At 40.7% G+C, this 20,451-nt stretch overlaps 1 protein-coding gene across 1 annotated transcript in view; it reads left to right on the forward strand.

Annotated features, from left to right (window-relative positions):
• Positions 1-20,451, forward strand: part of PRTG (protogenin) — a 79,577-nt gene that overhangs the window by 51,486 nt on the left and 7,640 nt on the right. Inside the window, 4 exon segments of the mRNA XM_034066372.1 lie at positions 16,651-16,746; positions 17,290-17,476; positions 19,146-19,273; positions 20,012-20,182. Of these exon segments, the coding sequence (XP_033922263.1) occupies positions 16,651-16,746; positions 17,290-17,476; positions 19,146-19,273; positions 20,012-20,182 (582 nt within the window).

A 20,451-nucleotide genomic window follows, 5' to 3' on the forward strand; every position in this document is an offset into this window, starting at 1 on the left:
GTAGCTTGCCTGCCTTGAGTAACACCTTGGTTATATATTTGCCATGAAGGCATTATTGCTAACAGAAGGATTTTTCTATTTTGGGAAAAGATGCAATTGTGGAAAAGCCAATGTTTGTTTTCTTCAAGCTGCCTGGAGTCACACTTTTGTGGCAAACGAAAGGAGGGCCTATGGGAAGTGTGTGTGGTGGAAACAATCTTGGGTTGGAAAAAGCAGCTCTTGCAGTGCAACTTCTTTTGCAAACTTTTGATTTTTTTATTTTTCATCTAGGAAAAAAGATTTAGGAGAAATAGGTTTTGCACAAAAAGTGTATTTCAGCCCTTGCACTCACTTTCAGTGTTTTTACTAGTATCATGGCTGAATATTGTACCCCAGCTCAAGCTGATTATCATTATGAAACAAAAGTACTTGTTACTGCACATGTTTGCAGAAGCTGGGACAGGGAAGTACATTCTTAATCCTCTTTGGTAGATCAGTTAAAGATTTGAGTTTTCTGTCTCTTGTGTGCATCCAGTTGTGCATGCTGTGGCTCTTTGTGCAGCTGACACGTTTGTATATTCAGACAAAGGAGGGGACATGAAATATTGTATGCAAATACATCTTGAAAATGGGGTCTGTATATCAGATGATCCCAGGGCTTTTACTGGAGGCAACTGAACTGGATATATTGAGAAACTATAGGCTAGGATGATGTACATAGGGGAAGAGAAGCAGATGGGTAGGTGTTCACTACTGCGCCTTGTGTCCATTTACCCATCAATTCCCCACTTTCTCTTTTGCATATTTAAGACACAGGAAAGGACATGGTCACAGCCTGTTGCCTAGCTCTGTATCTGTGTGTCTATATTTGCCTGTGTATCTAGAAACTATTGGGAGAAAAATGGGATATCTTCTGGCTTCCTGATCCTCTTTGTCTTAGTCTAGTCCAGCATTTTTCCATCAGGAGTATACCTCTTTCTATATTAGTCCTTTGTATTAATCTTTATTTTCATGATAACTGCTAATGTTGGTCTAACCTAGCCTTTTTTCACTACTCATGTTTTTTGACTGTCTTATTCCTGTTTCTCACTTGCCTTTATCTAATTTCCCTTAGTTTTCTATCAGTTCTTAATGCCGCAGTGACAACCAGAAAACACCTAACTGTAGCACTTCTTACCAGTTATTTGTGCTGGAAAACTTTGCTCAGGGGTGGCTTGGATCCATTAAGTCTTTGTATATTATCCAAGCAGAGAAGACAGGTATGCATGGGCTGTGACTGGAAGAGTCCTGTGATACATGCAGTAATAATCATCCCTGTCCTTTAGAAATGACAGCCAGGTCATGCTTCCAGTCAACCCAATAAAGTACCTGAAGAAAAGCACCAAAGCACTGTCAAGTTGTAGGACAGAAAAGTGAATTTCTTGGCATGACTCGGAGCACAGGCATGAATCCAGGGTACTCCAGTTGTGTTGGCCCAGCGGTGCCTACACCTCCCACTTTTGCTTGAGCCTCCCTGGTGGAAAATCCACTTCTGAAGGGTCATCGTCCTCCTTGTTGAAGTCGGGGGGTAGCTCCCGGTGGGAGGGCAGAGCCTGTGTTGTCCCTTGTGCCCTGTACAAGGCAGCTGTAGCACACTGCCTGGAGAGCGGTGTGACAGAACCCCACTTTAGGCAGGTATTTATATTTCCACTTTTCTGTGTTATTTCTGCAAATAACACATGCTGTGTTCTTCCAGCAGTTTGTAGCCATTCCAATAAGTTTCACAGGTGGATGAGTGCTCACTGTCACACTTTACAAACTGGGAACCTGAAGCACAAGGAGGACAAGGGCCATTTTCAATGGAGTTCCTTGGGTACTGATGATTTAAACTGAGTGATATGATATCCTTGAAATCAGTGACTGAACTGAGCTGTAGATTTCCAGATTTCCAGCTTTGCATTCAGACTATTAGATAACAGCTCCCCCTTGAGGGAAACTACTTTTATTAATGAATTCATAACGGCTATTCTATCCTTGGAGGTTTTGTGTGGATAGATTTGAGGGTCACGATTTCACCAGGCTGCATAACATGAAAGGCTAATGGTGGTTGTGTTGTGTCCTAACCAGCTGGTGGTTCTGCCAGTCACTGGCTCTTGGCATGTCACTTTGTTCTCAGAGTTCATCAAATTACAACTTGGAACACAGTGAAGTAGCTAAAGCTGGCACTTTTGAAAGAAGCTACACATTCCTTGTGTACCTCTCTGTGCTAATTTGTGCTGCTTCTCTCTGTGCTTACGTTAACACTTGTGCACTTGCACGGGGACAGGCTGGGAAGTTAGCCTGAATGACAAATAACTTGGCAAACGAAGGCAGTGGCAGGAGTGAGTGGCTGAAGGGTGTGAGGGGAAGCAGGCTGGTTTCTTTCAGCAGCAGTGTTGGCTAATGCTGGTTTAGAGTACTCATCAAACTGCAGGCTCAACCTAGCATTTGTAAAACTGAATTAATGATGGAAACCCTTTTAATTGTACAAAAAGAAGGTAGCTAGCTAAGAGTTAAGTAGCTGTGTGTTTATTTTACTGAAGTAATCAGTCAGACTGCTTTCCATTTTCTAAGTGTTGTATAAACTTCATATGCAGAGGAATTACCTCAAGATAATTTTGTGCTCCCTTTTTCAATCAAGATGGTAGTACAGTTTGGATTTAAATCTTGACTGCATTAGGAAAGATAACAAAAATAACCTTGATTTTGAGTAGTCTCCTAGTCCTTACTCTATACGTTTTGGTTTGCTAACACAGTGGTTTGATTTAATGCGTGTTCTTCACCAAACTAGTTTGAAAATACAGCAGGTATGGCGAAAGATTTAAATTACAACTGGTATGTGGTCAAACATTCTGGCAACAGCAGCATTGCTTCCCATGAGAAGTGATTTTTTTAACAGGAATAATATAAAAGAAGATTTTAAAGGAAAAATTTAAGCCAGAGTAAATTTCCATGTATATAATTATGGAAATTATACTTCACACACATAAAAAGCATTCTGGGAAAAAGATACGTGAAAAGATCTATGAAATTTTGTTCCAGATTCTGCAAACTTGTACTGTCCTTTTCTATGTTGTTGTTGTTATTCTGAGAATCCTTTAAACTACAGTAGTATTTACCTGTAGCAAGTGGTATTTACTTTCAAAACATTTTGTAATCCTTTTCCAAGTGGGGGAAAAATAATGTTTTGTCTTTACAAAACACTACAAAGTATAAAAGAAATAGTAGGTACTGTGTTGTCAACCAGAAAAGCAAAAGATTTTCAGACATTTCAGGAAGCCTGGTGTCTTTTAGGCTACTCTTTTTCAGATGCTTCTTTGTACAGACCTTTAAGAGCATTTTTGTGGAAGGTTATTAGTACTCAGAACACAGTTCAGAGAATTACTCTGATTAAAGGATTTTTTTTTGCTCCTGAGATTAGGTCCAAATTCAGATTGCACATGTTAACCTCTTTTACACCACCTGTGAGATGTGTCTATGGTACTTTCAAGGATACCATTCCAGAAGTTTGATCTTAATTAAATAGTCTTCAAATAAACCATTAACATCTATTTAACTAAAAGCAACAGCATTAACTTGCACAGCTGCTGCCACTAATAGACTGAGTATTCCTTCTGATGGATTATCTTAGAAGAGTGGTCCTGGCCTGGAAAGAGATGAACACAAGATGCCATTGAAATATGGTTTTAGGTGGAATCAGTGTGGAGGTCAAAAATTAATGTAATTTTTACAGAGCAGCAAATTCTCGTGGCCTTATTGGTGGGTATTTGTACCAAATCTAATCCCAGTGAGAGCATTCAAGAGGGAATAGAAGAGAGAGTAGTATATTGGGCTTTATTACCTGGTGACAAGCTGTCACTATGTTCTTTTAATCAACTTTTCTGTGCAAATTCCTACCACAAAACTCATTATAAATAGCTCATGCTAATGTGCCACTGAATATAACAGCAGTGCATATTAGAGCTAAGGATGTTGTAGCGTCCTGGGTGCTTTTATTATCATTACAAATGGAAATTTTCTTCAGGGCATGTTTTAGAAGTCCAGGATGTGCTGTATGAAAATGTAAAGGCTAAAAATAACACTCAAACCATTAGGGAAGTACTTCAGCATAATCTAAATGTAATTAAAATGAATACACTTGCTAAGTGTCAAAGATATGTAACCAGAGAGGCTGTAGAGAATAAGGCATTTTAAGAAGGTAGTGAGGAAAAAGTCACAGACATATTCATGTATGGAGAGAGAGATACTGCAATGTATTTCATGGCTGAGGTAACAAGAGACCCGTGTCCTCATGCCACCACACTTCAGGTGAAATTGCCTGCTGAATTGAGGCATTTGAGTTGAGCTCTTTTCAAGTGCTATTAGCTGTCTTCCCTGCTTCCTGGTTTACTAACCTGTGTAACTGGAAAATATTTAGCATTATATGCTGAGTTTTCAGTGAATACTTGCATTAGAAGCAGTGTACAGAGGGAGCTTGATGCCAACCTTTTATTTTAAGCTTTTTTAATGCATCTGGATTTAAGTTCCAGATGCATGAAGTTAAATCCAGATGCATTAACAAAGGATGAAGTGTTTGAAGTATTCGAGTTGTCAGAGACTGTAAATATGTATCAGGCTGTCAGTCTCTGATAAATGTTTTGGTTTAGCAAATTCCCTATAAAACTTGTCAATCTTCTAGGTTAACTTGCCCTTCCACCCTGTATTCAACAAACAAGTGCCATATTTTGAGCTTCATTAAGCAGTTCCTTTACTTATATCTGCAAAGTATTTGTATAATAATAGTTCAGAGCTCACACAACTGCATACTGCAAACGCATGGACACAGTGTAGATTAAGTGTCTATATGCCTAGTAGGTGCACCACCACAACCTGGTGTCTGCCAAATAAAGGGGAGCACACATGGCCCTTGACACCTGCAATAACAGAATGTCCCACTGAAGTTTGGGCCCTAATTATAGATGCAGCTGGGTATAGGCCATGGAGCCAGTATTTGCCTTAAGAAAAAATATAGTGGTGGTTTCTACTTGAATATATTATATTTGTTTTCCTGTAGTGACTGACTTGTGTTACATTTAGCAATGTGTATGTGTGTTAGTGCAGTTCCTTGTTGCCTTTTCAAGGAGGACAGAGCCGGATTGATTGCTGGTTGGCCTACCTGAAACTTTTGCATCTTGAAGTCATGCTTGCAACAGTACAGTGCCTAAAGCTTGATATCTGAGAAGAGTCACCAGTCCACAGATGTTTTTGCAATGAAACTGTGCACCTCCTAGAAAGTCACTGTGGTACAAGTAATGATAGATAGTGTTTTCATTTTGCTGCACAAAAGGGTCAAAATGGCACGGGGTGTCCATGACAGAGCAGCAGAAAATGTTGGCTCTGAAAGAAAATTTATTTCATAGCTTCAGGGAAAAGTTTGGTCCCTGTGAACAGATTGCCTTTGTCATTGTGTAAAAATGTGTTGTTTGTAAGGTGATGCTGGATGTCAGGCAGTCAATGCCTGATAGTGTGATAGAGCTTGGTACCTAAACAGATGTTAAACCAAACTTGGTGGACTGCTTGTTGCATTTTCTGGAAGCATTCTTGTTAGCATGAAGGTCAGGCAAATTGTTTAAACTTCCTTCCCATCTGCAACCCAGAAATGTTGGTCTTCCCTGGGGAGATCATCTTCTCAGTCTCTTCCATCTTATGGAAAAGAACCTTTTATAGTACACTCCTGTTTTGAGGCATGCTTGTAGGTGTGTTTTGTGGGGCTTTCTTTTGGGGATTTTTTTTTCCTTGCCCCCCTGTGCTCTACTGTAATGTTCGATTCACTGTTTTCACTCCTGCATGGGTCAGTTGGTGTGTGTAAGGGAGCCTGTTGTATGGGATGGCACATGTTATTTGGACCACTGCATGCATTCTCAGTGGACATATCTGTGTTAGTAACTGGGGGTAATTAAGGCTCTGCTGGCTCCTTTGGACACTCTTCCCCTCGTCCCCGCCCTTCCTTTCTTCTTCCAGAGATGGCCTCTCTACATAATTCCATTAAAGTGATTGTGCGCTGAGGGGTAGACTGAGGGGCAGTGCTCTCATCTTTCAAAGCAGGACCAATGAGCTATGTGCTTTCCACTGGGCAGCAACAAAAGAAAAGGTCTCTCAGAAGAAAAGACGAGCACAAAAGATCAAAATTAGGTGTTTGTCCAGGCCTCTGGTATTGCTTTCAAGTTAGCTTTTGAGGGCTCACTTTGAAAACGGTGAGCCAGGCTACTTAACATAAGGGTGTCTGCTGGTTAGAGAGTGTGTTGTTAGAATAATATTGGAAGAGAGCTTCTTGCTTGTGCAATTTAACAGTTCTCTAATACACCAGAGAAATATGGGGACTGATTGAAAACGCTATAGGCATAGTGGTAATGTTCTCTCCCATAAGGAAATGAAATCCTTGAGGTTTGCTTTACTGCTTTAAAAAAGATAAAGGATATTTAGAGAGTTCTCTTGCTTCTGTAGCCTCCAAAAGGCCAAAACGCTATATGCTGGGAATTCATCTTGCCCCGCTAGCCCTCCCCCCACACTTCTTTTTGTATAAAGCTGCAATTGCTGATGGTGGGCAGTAGGAGAGGTGATGTTTTTACTGCAGGGGGGTGTGAGGTGTTGTTTGTCCTGGGGCCCTCTAAGGGGATAGCGCAAGGCTACAAAAGGGATACGGACCCTTTTCAGATTTAGACAAATAAGCCATCCAAAGGCGCGGAAAGCCAGACCGTTTAGCTGGATCAGTTCACACATGTCGTATGTTCTAGTTCCTACCAAAATAAACTTTTACAGTGTTGTACAAAGAACAAATTGCTTCGTTTCCACTTCAGTTATTTGGTTTGCAAAGGAAATCACGAGTATCACAGACAGTCTTTGTTCCAATTAACTGTTTAAAGTTACCTTTAGGAAAAGAAACCGGGAGATGTAAAATACTGGTGATTTGTAAATGTGTGATCAGTTGAAACTCCTACTCCTTTAAAAATAGGAATAATTAAGTATTATCTGAAGCCAGTAATAATGCTTAGAAATTACATACCCAAATCTTTGACAAGATTTTAAAAAAGCAGAACAGGATTGCTAAACTGTGTTTATTTGCTTAATCATGTCCTTGAGCAAGGTAAAAGGGCACTTTTCAGCAAAGAGAAATAAAATCCAGTACTGAAAATCTGAGATACCTGCTTTTGAAAGGAACAGACCTGAACCTGCATAATCTTTCTACTTCCCAGCTTTGTTACTGTTTGTCTTGATGCGCTTCTTTCTGTCTCTTTTGTCTAGCACAGTTGAAATGTATTTGCTTATTTTCCTAATAAGTTTCTGCTGTATTTACATTACTTTGCTTCAAAAGTACATTTTTAAGGATAGTATTTCTCGGTGCTCTTCCTTTCCCACCCTTCCCCCTTAATAATTCCCCTGGACCTCTGTTGCTTGAAGCAGACTTTGGCTAGCCCCAGATTTGATGTCAAAGGCCATGACCCGATGTCAGAGCAGCCCATGCTGCTGGCCTCTTCTTTGAATAATTATCTGGAGTTTATTGTGTTGGAGGGGCGGGCTTGGGGGCAGCACAGTCACCCTGGCAAACCAGACCAATGGGCTCTCCAGCCGGACCACAACCCAACAATGGACCTGGAGGTTACACACAAAATCCAGCAGCACAAAAGATTCAATTAAAAACAGACATTTGGCCACAGAAGTTTTGGCCTTAGAACAACCCTTTTTTCTGCCTTCTGAGTGTACTGTGGGTTTGACACCTTTAATCAAAAGGAAAAAAGTATTATGTAAAAAATGTATATAACTGAAGTATTTTTCTTACCCTCTTTGCCAGCAGTTAGAATCTCCATTCTGGATATAGCTTAAGATGTTAATTTGAGGTTTCTAGCTGCTGAACTTCACTCAGAACATCACACCACTGAACTTACTTGTTTGTTCCTCTAGAAATTCTGTGCAATCCTAATTCCTCTAGAAACAAGAACAAAGCTCCCAATACTTTTATGTCTATTGATATTTTCCTCTTAAAGCGCTGAGAATGGGTTTGTTCAAACCAGGTGTGACAAAGGTTCAGTATCCAGGCTTAATGAGTCAACAGTAAATGCTAGTAAAATGTCCATTTTCTTTGGGCTTCTTTATCTTTCCCTCTCCCCAAAGAGGACTTAAAATGCCTGAAATCCAGATTGCGGATTGCTGTCTCTTCTTATCAGGACTGAATGAAAGGCTGCTGGAGGTGGACTCGCTGCTCTGGAGGGGTGGGAAGAAGAAAAAAGTGCTTTCATGGTCTGACCTCGGATTCTTTCTTAATTTTATCTAGCCCTGACCTGTTGGCTCTGCTCTGGCTCCTTTCAAGGCCTTCAGAGCTTCACAAACATGCAGCAGCTGAAGGAAACAATGACAGGGCTTTCAGGGATTGCAATATTACACTCTCGTGGAACCTTGGCAAGGTAGCCTGTCAACAGATGCTTTCTATGAAGCATTTGCCAGAAAGCCAAAATTTTGGCTGTGTTGATACCAGCAAATGTGGCTCTGCAACATTCTTGATTCAGGACTCTTCAGTTTGTATTCGGTGTAAGCTTCAGCTGAATGAAGAGTTACCCAGAGTGTGTCTTGTGTGTACAGTGTGGTTATGGAACCTGTTGGTGCAGGTTTTATACTTACATTTAATACTATAAATTTACTTGAAATAGAAGGATCATATGAAGACAAATTATCAAAATTGAAATGAGATAAACACAGCTTGATCTTTTGCAGAAAACTGATTTGAAGATAGTGTTAAAATGTAACCAGGACATTTGCATTTCTGTGGGGGTTTTTTTTGCGAAGGGAGGATGGAATGATGCATTTTCCATTGGCTGTGTTGTTAGCATCATGCTGCTTTAAGCTTAGAGGGTTTTAATTGTGTAGTAGAATGTATTGAGAATGAAAATCTGTTCCATTGTGAATATGACAGTGACTTGATTGCTCGTAGTAACTTTTCCTAAAAGTTCAGTCTGTGAAATTTTGGTAATTTTAGAATGAGGAGTTGCATTAAAAGGTACTTCACCAGCTGCGAAGTGATTAGAAGCACATTTTTTTTAGTTGTTTTGACTGCTAATACAGGCATTTAATCTTTGTGCTTCTAGTTTTTCCAGCTGTGCTCACTGGAGGTGCATGAGGACACCATCTGGCAGTAATGAGATATAACTCTACCAGATGGAACTAACCTACGTTCATTGGAGAGATGTTCCTTCCTCTCCCCATCTCACCTTTATCACTAGGGAAATGTCTTCAAAACAGAGGACTTTCCCCCCTACCTTCCCTTCCTCCAAATAATGGTAGCTGCCACAGCAGTCATCCCAGGAAAACCTGCTTTTCAGTGAACATATTTCAAAGGCCAGTAAGGGTCAACAGAAGCATCGTTTATTCTATTCTGGAACAATGCCAGATTGTTTTAGATGGTTTTGTGTATTTGTCTCAATGTTTTAGAAGAACCGAAGAACTGAGTTTGAGACAGTAACTCAATGGAATTCCATGGAATACACCATAATACACTAAAACTAGTTCTGGCATGAGAAGATACCAATTCTGTAGTTGCTTTTGCTTACCATTGTGTATGTATTTACTAGATCATTTGTATTTCCCTAAGCTTTGAAAACTGGGCTCTGTATATTTAATCCACACTTAACTAGTAAATATGCACAACGTAAACATATTAAAATCCTAAGTTTTGGAAAAGAAAATGAGAAATCTGAATATTAATATTTCTGACTGACAGCTGCTTTGTAGCAGCAACTTCTCCACTACTGAAAGAGAAATGGAAGATTTACATGGAAGCAAGGCTGATGGCAGTAGTAAAAAACAGTGAATAACTTTGAGCTGGTACAGTCAAACATGAATGCTTCAGTGAACTGTAGAGCAACACAACTGCTAATAAATCATAGAATCATAGAATAGTTAGGGTTGGAAAGGACCCTAAGATCATTTAGTTCCAACCTCCCTGCCATGGGCAGGGACACCTCACACTAAACCATATCACCCAAGGCTTCATCCAACCTGGCCTTGAACACTGCCAGGGATGGAGCATTCACAACCTCCCTGGGCAACCCATTCCAGTACCTCACCACCCTAACAGTAAAGAATTTCTTCCTTATACCCAGTCTAAACCTCTGCTGTTTAAGTTTCAACCCATTACCCCTTGTCCTATCACTACAGTCCCTAATGAATAGTCCCTCCGCAGCACCCTTGTAGGTCCCCTTCAAATACTGGAAGGCTGCTATGAGGTCTCCACGCAGCCTTCTCTAGGCTGAACAGCCCCAACTTTCTCAGCCTGTCTTCATATGGGAGGTGCTCCAGTCCCCTGATCATCCCTGTGGCCCTCCTCTGGACTTGTTCCAACAGTTCCATGTCCTTTTTAAATCAAATCTCAATTCTTCATATTTTTGCAGTTTTTCTCAGTTTCTTGTGTCCAGACAGATAAGAAGCTGTAGTTCTTCCTCCATGCTGGGAAATGAAATGACTTGTCACAAAACAGGGCTGGAACATCTGAGTGCACTGTAGTATCTTTCTTGAAGAAGCTGGTTTTTAGCATTAACATTAGTAATGGCCACAAGCTTCCTACATGCTGTCTGACAGGCTGAACGTCATCTCTAAGATTGTATCTCAGGGATGCAGTACAACAGTACAATACACAAGTAAATCATTGTCATCTGAATTCTTGCCAAGCTTCCTCTCTTGTAATGCTTAATGTTTTTTTCCAAGTTACAATCCATGTTTTAAATGTTAGTTCAACTTTTTTTTTGCTCACACATGCAGTATTTAGCTTTGCCATAGTTCCGGTATAAGGTGCAGAACCTATTCATAGCCTTGCAAAACAAAAAGAAGACTCCCCCATGTGTCCTGCTTCTGAAAGACCCACCAGGGTTGAATCTGTAGGGCTCACTGCAGATTTTTATGGAAGAGTGAGTGACAGGATCCAGGATTCCAGAGGAGTATCACCAGGGAGCAGTGACCTTCAAAAACTGTTGTAGGAAAATGAGGCTGATCCTACATAAATTACAAACCGGGAGTTTTTTGGGACAGTATCTATTTTGATAATTTGAAATTAATCAATATAAAGGTATTTAGTTTTTTCCTGCTTTCATTTTATGGAAGTGCTATTAACAGAGGTGAAATTTGTGTGTGTTTAATCCTAACATGTTTTAGTTATATAAAAAGCGTATGTGAGGGAGCTCTGTTGTCCTGTGTGAAGATACCCCAGTTTATCACACCCAGCCTACAATGTCTTTTGAGACAGCCTCTGTGTACTCCAGAGGCATTCTTGTAATAAAATTGATGAATTAGCTCTAGCATGTTTATATCAACATCAGTGCTGGCCTCTTGATTTGTACAAACAGTGTAGGTTTTGTGTCCTTTCCACCAGCTGATTAAAGTAATAACAATAAAAATGCCTTTTAAAAAGCTGTAGGTGCTCTGACAATTTTATAACACCCTAATCACAGAATCCCAAGGGTTGGAAGGGACCTCAAAAGATCATCTAGTCCAACCCCCCTGCAAGAGCAGGGTAACCTAGAGTACATCACACAGGAACTTGTCCAGGCAGGCCTTGAATATCTCCAACGTAGGAGACTCCACAACCTCCCTGGGCAACCTGTTCCAGTGCTCTGTCACTCTTACAGTAGAGAAGTTCTTCCTGATGTTAACATGGAACCTCCTATGCTCCAGTTTACACCCATTGCTCCTTGTCCTACCACTGGATATCACTGAAAAAAGCCTAGCTCCATCATCCTGACACCCACCCTTTACATATTTGTAAACACTGATGAGGTCACCCCTCAGTCTCCTCTTCTCCAAGCTAAAGAGACCCAGCTCCCTCAGCCTCTCCTCATAAGGGAGGTGTTCCACTCCCTTCATCATCTTTGTGGCTCTGCGCTGAACTCCTTCAAGCAATTCCCTGTTCTTCTTGAACTGAGGGGCCCAGAACTGGATGCAATATTCCAGATGCGGCCTCACCAAGGCAGAGTAGAGGGGCAGGAGAACCTGTCTTGCCCTACTAACCACACCCTTTCTAATGCACCCTAGGATGCCATTTGCCTTCTTGGCCACAAGGGCACATTGCTGGCTCATGGTCATCCTCCTGTCCACCAGGACCCCCAGGTCCCTTTCCCCTTCACTCCTTTCCAGCAGGTCAACCCCCAACCTGTACTGGTACATGGGGTTGTTCTTCCCCAGATGCAAGACTCTACACTTGCCCTTGTTGAATTTCATCAAGTTTCTCCCTGCCCAACTCTCCTGTTGGGACCTGTCCAGGTCTCACTGAATGGCAACACAGCCTTCTGGTGTGTCAGCCTCTCCTCCCAGTTTAGTGTCATCAGCGAACTTGCTGAGGGTACACTCAGTTCCCTCATCCAGGTCGTTGATGAAAATATTAAACAGCACTGGTCCCAGCACCGACCCCTGAGGGACTCCACTAGTCACAGACCTCCAGCTAGATTCTGTGCCATTGACCACAACTCTCTGCCTTCTTCCTTTCAACCAGTTCTTGATCCACCTCACTACCTGATCGTCAAGCCCACACTTCCTTAGCTTATCTATGAGAATGCTGTGGGAGACAGTATCAAATGCCTTACTGAATGCAGCCAGCAGCACTAGAAAAACCCCAAACAAAACAAACCATATGCAACAGAAATTAAGTTTAAAAAATTCAGCCAGTTGGTAAACAGGCAACAGAATTCTTCCTGTTCACCTTAGGCCTGGAAACAAGCCTTCAATCACTACACAACTGCTGGCAATTGCAAGAGAATTAGTTGAAATGCCTCAGTGTAACCAGCTGGTCAGGGAAGTTTGGAAGTGCAGGGGTCAAATGTTGCTGTGAGGTGGGTTTTTTTTTTTACTTAAACCAAATTTATGTGTTGAATGGGCTGAGTAAAGGACTGCACCTACTTTGTTTCTGAATAGCAGTGATCTGCTGTGGGAAGAAGTGTTACTCCTGGGTATGTTATGGCCATAGCCGATGGCCTTGATACCCGCTTCCCTGTTTTCTGAGCCTCTTGAGCATCCTGTTGCTGTATAATGTGCATGATGGTGTGCATGAAATTTGAGACTGTCAGTCCCCCAGGTGGCCACGCTATGCCCAATCTTTTATCAGTGATTTATGTCAGGATAGCTATGCTGGTTAAAGATAAGAAAGCTTCTGAAGTTTGTTTTCTCAGAGTATGTCTGACTTTGAGTGTTTGATCCAGCTGATGAACTGCTAGATGGAAGTGTTTATGCCAAGTTTGTATTGTGCCATTGAGGAGTAAAACATATCAAAAGCCTTGAAATGAAACTAACGGTAGTAAAAAATATTCTAAACAGAGGCTACTTCAAAAAATATTTTCCACTGTTTCATAAAAACAAATAGCGTACAAGTATCTGTTGGAACTGGAGTTAGATCTTTTGGCTATTGGTTGTCTTTGTTTTGCATGTGGTGGAGCTATGATCAACATGGAACAGCATCTCAGCAGGTACTTTGCTTTGATCATCACTAATGTTACACGTGTAATCTGAGAAGCAAGCTTTACATCAAATTCTTTTGCTGCTCAGTACGCTGTCTTTAAAATTCTTCTATATGGTCCTTTTTAGTTTACTATGACATTTAGGCTTTTCTGAGCCAGTACATAATGCAGTCCTCCTCAGTTGCTGTTGCAATTACAGATACCAGTGGATGGTTTTCCAGCCATTAAAACAGTAATATGTGACAGCTTAAAAATTCTGTCATTTCTTTTGGATTGAACTAGCCTTGCCACCAACTGAACCTCAATGTCCTGAAGTGATCCTTGAGTTTTATATTGTAGAGACTAGTTGAGAGACTGAAGTTTTAAACAGGTTCTTCTATATAACAATAGTTCTCTTTGAAGCTTCTTGCACTACACAAGAGCAAGATGAATGGCATTCAACATTGTACTTTTTTCTACATGTAGGGCATAAAAGATGCTTAGCAAGTTTTAAAAAGTGTGCTCTTCTCCAAGGCATTTGAATTTTTTTGTGGGAGTTGCATTTTTACCTTCCTCCCACATCCCATCCTTCTGCCTCTCCTCCCAGTCAAGTGTTAATGAGAAATTCAGTTAAAAAAAAGAAGGCAGCAATGAGGATAAACAGACCTCACAGGCTCCTCATTCAGCTCAGCAGGGCACTAGACCTCAGCTATTCTTCATTTCACAGTGAAGATGATCAGTTCTGGGTGACCACTTTCAAAGGGCAGAGTTTTTGAAGGTGCTCGGCAGGATGATCAATTGTTGTGTCTGTCATCCTGGGTCCTGCAGAAATGCAGCGGGGATCTCTTCTGCAGGAACTTGTAAAGGAAGAGGTCGATGGTGACACTTGGCTGGTGGGATGCCACCTGGGTAGGTGGAATCTTTTCAAGAGTCTGCTAAATAGTACCCGAATTCCCATTTTTTCTAAGAACGGATGGGAGAATCGAATACTGAAACAACCTCTAAAGAGGAATGAGATCTTAAAGATATCTTGATGGCTTCTCTTTAAAATCTTTGCTTTGTTTTTGAGTACTTCAGTAATGCTTTATGTGGCTGTACTCCTAGCACAGGTCAGGAAGCCTGGGAAGGTGTGTATTTCTGCCTTGCTGAGATGTGTGCTGTAATTTGTCCTAACAAGTCCCCGTAACTTGTTTTTAGTGTATTCAAACCGCTTGGTACTACTGAAGTGTAGCTATCTCTCTGGTTGAGCTTAGTGCTTTTAAATACATCTTTCCTTCGCATGTCTTTTGTTTTTACCAATTTTTAAGAGATTTTTTAAGAGATTGCAGTGGTTTCCATATAACTTGCTTACTTGTTTCCTGAATTTTCAGTATTAAAATTCCATATTTTCTTTTACCACATACGTAAGGTTATTTTGTGTGTTTGTGTCCATCTGCTCCCATTCTCTGTAGTTTGTTGGGAACACCTGATGTCATCTGTTGTTAAAGTGATAGTGTAAAGTGAAAGAAAGAACTTCAAAGCAGATGAGAATTTTACTCTAGTTAAAAAATAAATCACAAGGTTTTGGATGTTTTGTTATTTATGTAATCTATTTGTGGTGTTAAAGTCTATTTGAAAATGGGAATGGGCTCCTCTTGCCTATTCTGCCACTAATGTTAAACACATCGAAGAAATACTTTTCTTTTACAGCTATATTTAGATTTTGGTAAAAAAGGTCTCTTAAAAATAAACATACATAGAAATGTAAACTCTACCTAGCAATAGTTAATTAAAAGCTGATGGTGATAACTACAGCACAAAAAGATTGTCTACTTCAAAAGAATATGAAAAGATTTTACAAAATGCATTATTGTGAAATTATTGTGCTGTGCTTATGGAAACTTCAAATCAAGAGCTGTTGAGGTTGTATTGCTGGTGCCGAGACTGCAGAGGGAGCCAAGGATCCGATGTGAACCAAAGTCCTATTTGTGGTGAAGAAATGTCAGAGATTTGTGTGCCTGTTTATTTCACGAGAGAGGCTACGTCAGATCCCAGCTAAAATGAAAAAGAAACAGCAGAGCTTAATTCGAGAAGGGATAATATTGTGGTGTTTTAGGGCAAGGAAAAAAATAAACAAGATCAGCACAGTTATATAACATCTAAACCTTCTGAAAATCTTAATAGAAGGAAATACTCTCGTGACAATAGAAGAATGTCCTAATGCCTACGTCAGTGCTGGGGTGAAGTTTAGCTAGACCCAGAAGAGCTCATATGTACTAATAGCAAATGCTACCACCTTGCAAATCATCATCTAGAAGGGATTTGTTGCAAATATCAGCACAAGGGAGTAGGCTGCAGAGAAGCAGTGCAGCCATCTGGGGCTTTGCGCACCTAGCCACCTATGGGTACCCTGTGCCAGCCCCACTTACAGAAAGCTCAAGACCCCTTTTGAACTCTTTTCTCTGTAGTAATTTTTCACCTGGATCAAGGCCAGTGTATCATTAACAGAGCTGAGGGAAGCAGCAAACTGCAATACGAGCATCCACAGATGTGGCCAGAGAAGGGAAAATAGGGAGACCCTTCAAGCTGGGACAGTGACCTCCTAAGAATGTCAGAACAAGCTTTCAAGAAAACACGTAGAAGTGGAAGTTGTTAGCCACAGGCACTGTTTAACAATCGGTGTTCTTTCACAGTACATCTCTTGGAACCTAGAACAAAAACACTTCCCATTTCTTTACTGGGTCCTGTCTTTCTGCCTTTGCTTTGATTGTCCTGCTTCCTTACAGCCTGCTTATCCAGAAATAAATATTAATTTCTGTGGCCTCATGCTGGCTGTTTTAACAAGTCTTTATTATAGACTGAAAACACATTCAATATGCTGAATCCTGCTATTAAATCTAACTCTACAGCTATGAAGGTGTGATTTTGTTACAGATAGAAATGTGGTATTTATCCTGCTCCCACTGATTTTTGTTACAGACTTCAGTTTCAGGCTATCAGAAGCAAGACTGGGAAATAGTGGCTGATTCTGGGAAAAAAATCAGGGAAATTCTTAGGGCTGGAAAAAAAAACAGGCTTCCAGGCATCTGGCCTGCTCATCAGGCTGCTGACTGTAGTGGACAAGTTTTGAAACAAACTTGCAGGAGAATCAAGTTATCTGGCTATCTGCTGAAGTCTGAAAATCCTTACTTTTTACTTGAGTCTCATTATTCCTTTTCTCTTTGTATAGATCCTAGAAGAAAGTATCATGTAAGGCTGCTGGCATATAACAGTATGGAAGAAGGTTATCAGGCAGACCAAACAGTCAGCACTCCAGGATGTGTCTGTAAGTGTTATAGGTGCATGAAGAATTTATTAGGAGCTGAGATGTTTCACAGTCCGGCAGCTCTGTGTTTTTAACTTATAAATAATCAATCAATTCAGTGTAAAACAGAGAACCAGAAAGATTGTAACTGTGATAAGTACTATCCTAGTCATCCTGCAACTGAGACAGTCTCCAGTGTTCATGAACTGCAGCTGAGGAAACAAGATAGCTTCCAAAAGTTTTCCTCCACTACTAGATTGCCTGCATCATCTAACCAGTGATGTATCATGTGTGTTATGAGAGATTTATCTCTCTTCTTTTTCTCTATTTATAGTTTTGGCTTTGGCCTTGACTAAACAAGTGGGACTAGAGAAGTAATAAGTGACATGTATTCGGTTGGAAGCTTGAACTAGATTCCTGGGTCTGAATACCAGATAATGCTGGGTCAGGGCAGATTTGAATCTTAAACCTTTGGCTTAAAGACAGGCTCAGGCCTGTCTTTGAATCATATCACTATCTGTATACAGTTCAATAAATAATTAATGTTCCTTTTGTTCTGAACAGCTGTCCGTGATCGCATGGTGCCACCACCACCACCTCCTCACCACCTCTATGCCAAAGCTAACACTTCATCTTCTATATACCTTCACTGGGGAAAGCCTGCCTTTACATCTGCACAAGTCATTAACTACACGATCCGCTGCAACCCAGTGGGGCTGCAGAATGCTTCTCTGGTTCTCTACCTTCAAACGTAAGTGCAGCGCTGCTAATGAGTCTTGGTTTCCCATTTCCAGATCCTTTTCACTCAGATTCTACTCTTCTGCTCTCTCTTAGCTGCCTATTAATGTAACAACTTTTATCTCCCTTAGAGGACAGTGTGTTTTGCCCAGTGGCTGCTAGTTTTGTTTCTTGGGATTTTAAAGTGTGTTCATAGAACAGCTTTGTTCACTACCTGTGATGCTTGTGTTGGATCCCTGGACAAGTTCTTGAACGGCTATTTAGCTAAGTTGAATTTAGTTTTAAGGTCTTTTTCAACCAAACAAAAGAGAGTAACTATGGGTAGCTTGTCTGGGCAAAGTGACTTCATCCAGTGTCTGATTTTAAGACTGGAAACAAGAATTTTTGGGATTTGAGGGCTCAAGCATGTTAGTTTGGGAATGCCACATTCCTGAGTGTGTGGTACCCTGACAGGAGAAAGCTGAGCAGGAACTAGAACTCTTTCAGAGAAGCAACACGTGAGGCATAGAATGGCAGAGCAGGGAAGAAATTCTGCCTAGGCCTGGTGATCAGCTCTGTTCAGGTGGTGTGGGCACAGAAGATACTGCTCCATTGTGACTGCCTATGATGGGAGCAGTGGTGCTGTTGAGGGAATCCATGTAGCTCCCTCAATATGTCACTTTACTTAAGCCTTCTAAATAAGAAAAATGCTGTCCTGAAAGATAGTTTCCATCCTAATGTCAATAGTTTTCTCTTCAAAGAGAGCATCCCCTGATGTATAACTCCTGACTTAATGATTTGACACATTATAATCACCATGTAACATTCTTAGTGTGCAGTATGGAGCATGGCAATGAGTGCTGCTTTTTGTGATAGGATGATGCTATTGCAAATATTGGTGACTGTCTTTGCAGTATGAAAGATGAAAATACTAAGTGAGATTTAATAAAGCAATATCTGTAGAGTAACACCATTTTAAATTGAGATTTAATCTCGACTGGGTATTACCATCCTGGTCTATCCCACCCCCAGAGTCAGAATAAAGCAGAATGTCTACAACTGATTTTGTGAACAAATAGTAAATGACAATATTACAGTTAATAGAACCAATTTTACAAATAATAAATTACCAAATGCAACTACAAGATGAATAGGGAACATTCATATTCTACAGAGATCCCCAAAACATGAGGTGATAGAGGCTGTAAGTGGAAGGGGAAGTTGCACACATAGCCACTGTCTGTTCTGTGAACTGAGAAGCAGATCCAGGAATAGCTGATGGAGCCAACATCATGTGCTTTTTCAGCTTGTGCTGCTGGTTGTAGTATAAGTGTTACTCCAGCTTGAAGCATACTGTCCTATGGACAAATGCAGAAAGAGCTGAGTTTGGCCTATTTACTGGTGTTCTGGGCAGTAATATTCTTACATTTGCTTGTGCATCAGCTGTTCAAACAACCTTTATAAAAACTTGAGCTTAAGTTAACTGACAGCACACAGAACATCTGCAGGAGAGTTCCAGGTTAGTACAATTACATTTTCAGGTAGACAGTGAAGATGGACCGTGTGTCTGGACTTGCACTGGTTTGTCTTGTGTGGAACTGACAGTGGGAATCTACTCACAGTGACTAAGAGCTATCAATTGAGTTTGGAGTCTTGAAGTCAACTGATGCAGTTCAATGTATTTTATTCCTTCATCTGTACAGGTCAGAGACTCACATGTTAGTTCAAGGTCTTGAGCCAAAAACTATGTATGAATTTGCAGTTCGGCTCCATGTGGACCAGCTCTCCAGCCCCTGGAGTCCAGTAGTCTACCATACTACCCTTCCAGAAGGTAAGGCACTAGCAGAGGACCACACAGCTCTAAAAAGAAAGCTTAGTAAACCAAATGGCATGAAAAATTGCTTATTAACGTCAAGCTGTCTGTAGGAGAGAGAAATACTTTTCTCTTGAGATACAGATATTGCTCTTCATGGTGAGAGATAGAAAAGTGCTGTCAGGAAAATCCTTGGTTTGGAACTGGGAAATTATTTTTCAAGAATTACCTAAAATCAGCAATGATTTTGATATAAAATTAGCAACCACAGAAAGGAAATAACTTGGATCAAAACTTTAAAATGTGTATTGAAGAAGCATGGCTGTTTCCTAGGCACTATGGAATCATATTTTAAACCCCAGACTTCTAGAAACTGTGATCATATTACACATCTACTGCCTTGGCTGCTAGTTTGCTGTTCTGTCAGCTTGGTGAGTGGAAATCAAAAACTGGAGGTCCATGTTCTCAGCACTGCAGTGTATGGGACATACCTGTTCACAGGGTAATGATGTGCGGGTTTTGTCAGTAACTGTTTCCTTCTGGGTTTTGAAGGGAAAACACTGAATTTGCTTTTACAGAATCTGAGCTATTCATCAGACCAGAGTCAGCAGGAGAGTTTCTCTTGAGCTATATGTGTTTGTATGTTTATCTGGGATGTAGCAGTAGCCATTAGGTCTGTGCATCAGTTTCTTTCTGAGCAATTTAATTGCATGTAAATTAGGTTAGCCTAATAGCATTGTGTTACTGTTCTCACAGCACCATCTGGCCCTCCAGTAGGAGTGAAGGTGACTTTGATAGAGGATAATACTGCTTTGGTTTCCTGGAAGCCACCTGATGGTCCTGAAACAGTTGTTACACGATACACTATCCTGTATGCATCCAGGAAGTCTTGGATTGCTGGGGAATGGCAAGTGTTGCACAGAGAAGGTAAACTAAAATCATAAACCTGTGAACTGGATAAACAATAAGGCTGCTTATAAGATGCTTTGTTACTTTCACCTCCCTTGGTCTACACGAAGGAATTAATTTGAATGTTCATGTGAAAGTTATAAGAAAATTATAATTAGTTTAGAATTATTCCTATGGCTGCAATGAAAATGTATTAAAGGGCAAATAATGCTGAGAAGGTGAGAGGAGAGCAGCTCTCTGTGTTGCTTTGGAGCTCAGTGTGTGCATGTGAACCAAAATGTCTCATA

This window comes from Melopsittacus undulatus, chromosome 9 (genome assembly GCF_012275295.1).
Source record: "Melopsittacus undulatus isolate bMelUnd1 chromosome 9, bMelUnd1.mat.Z, whole genome shotgun sequence".
Lineage (NCBI taxonomy): Eukaryota > Metazoa > Chordata > Aves > Psittaciformes > Psittaculidae > Melopsittacus > Melopsittacus undulatus.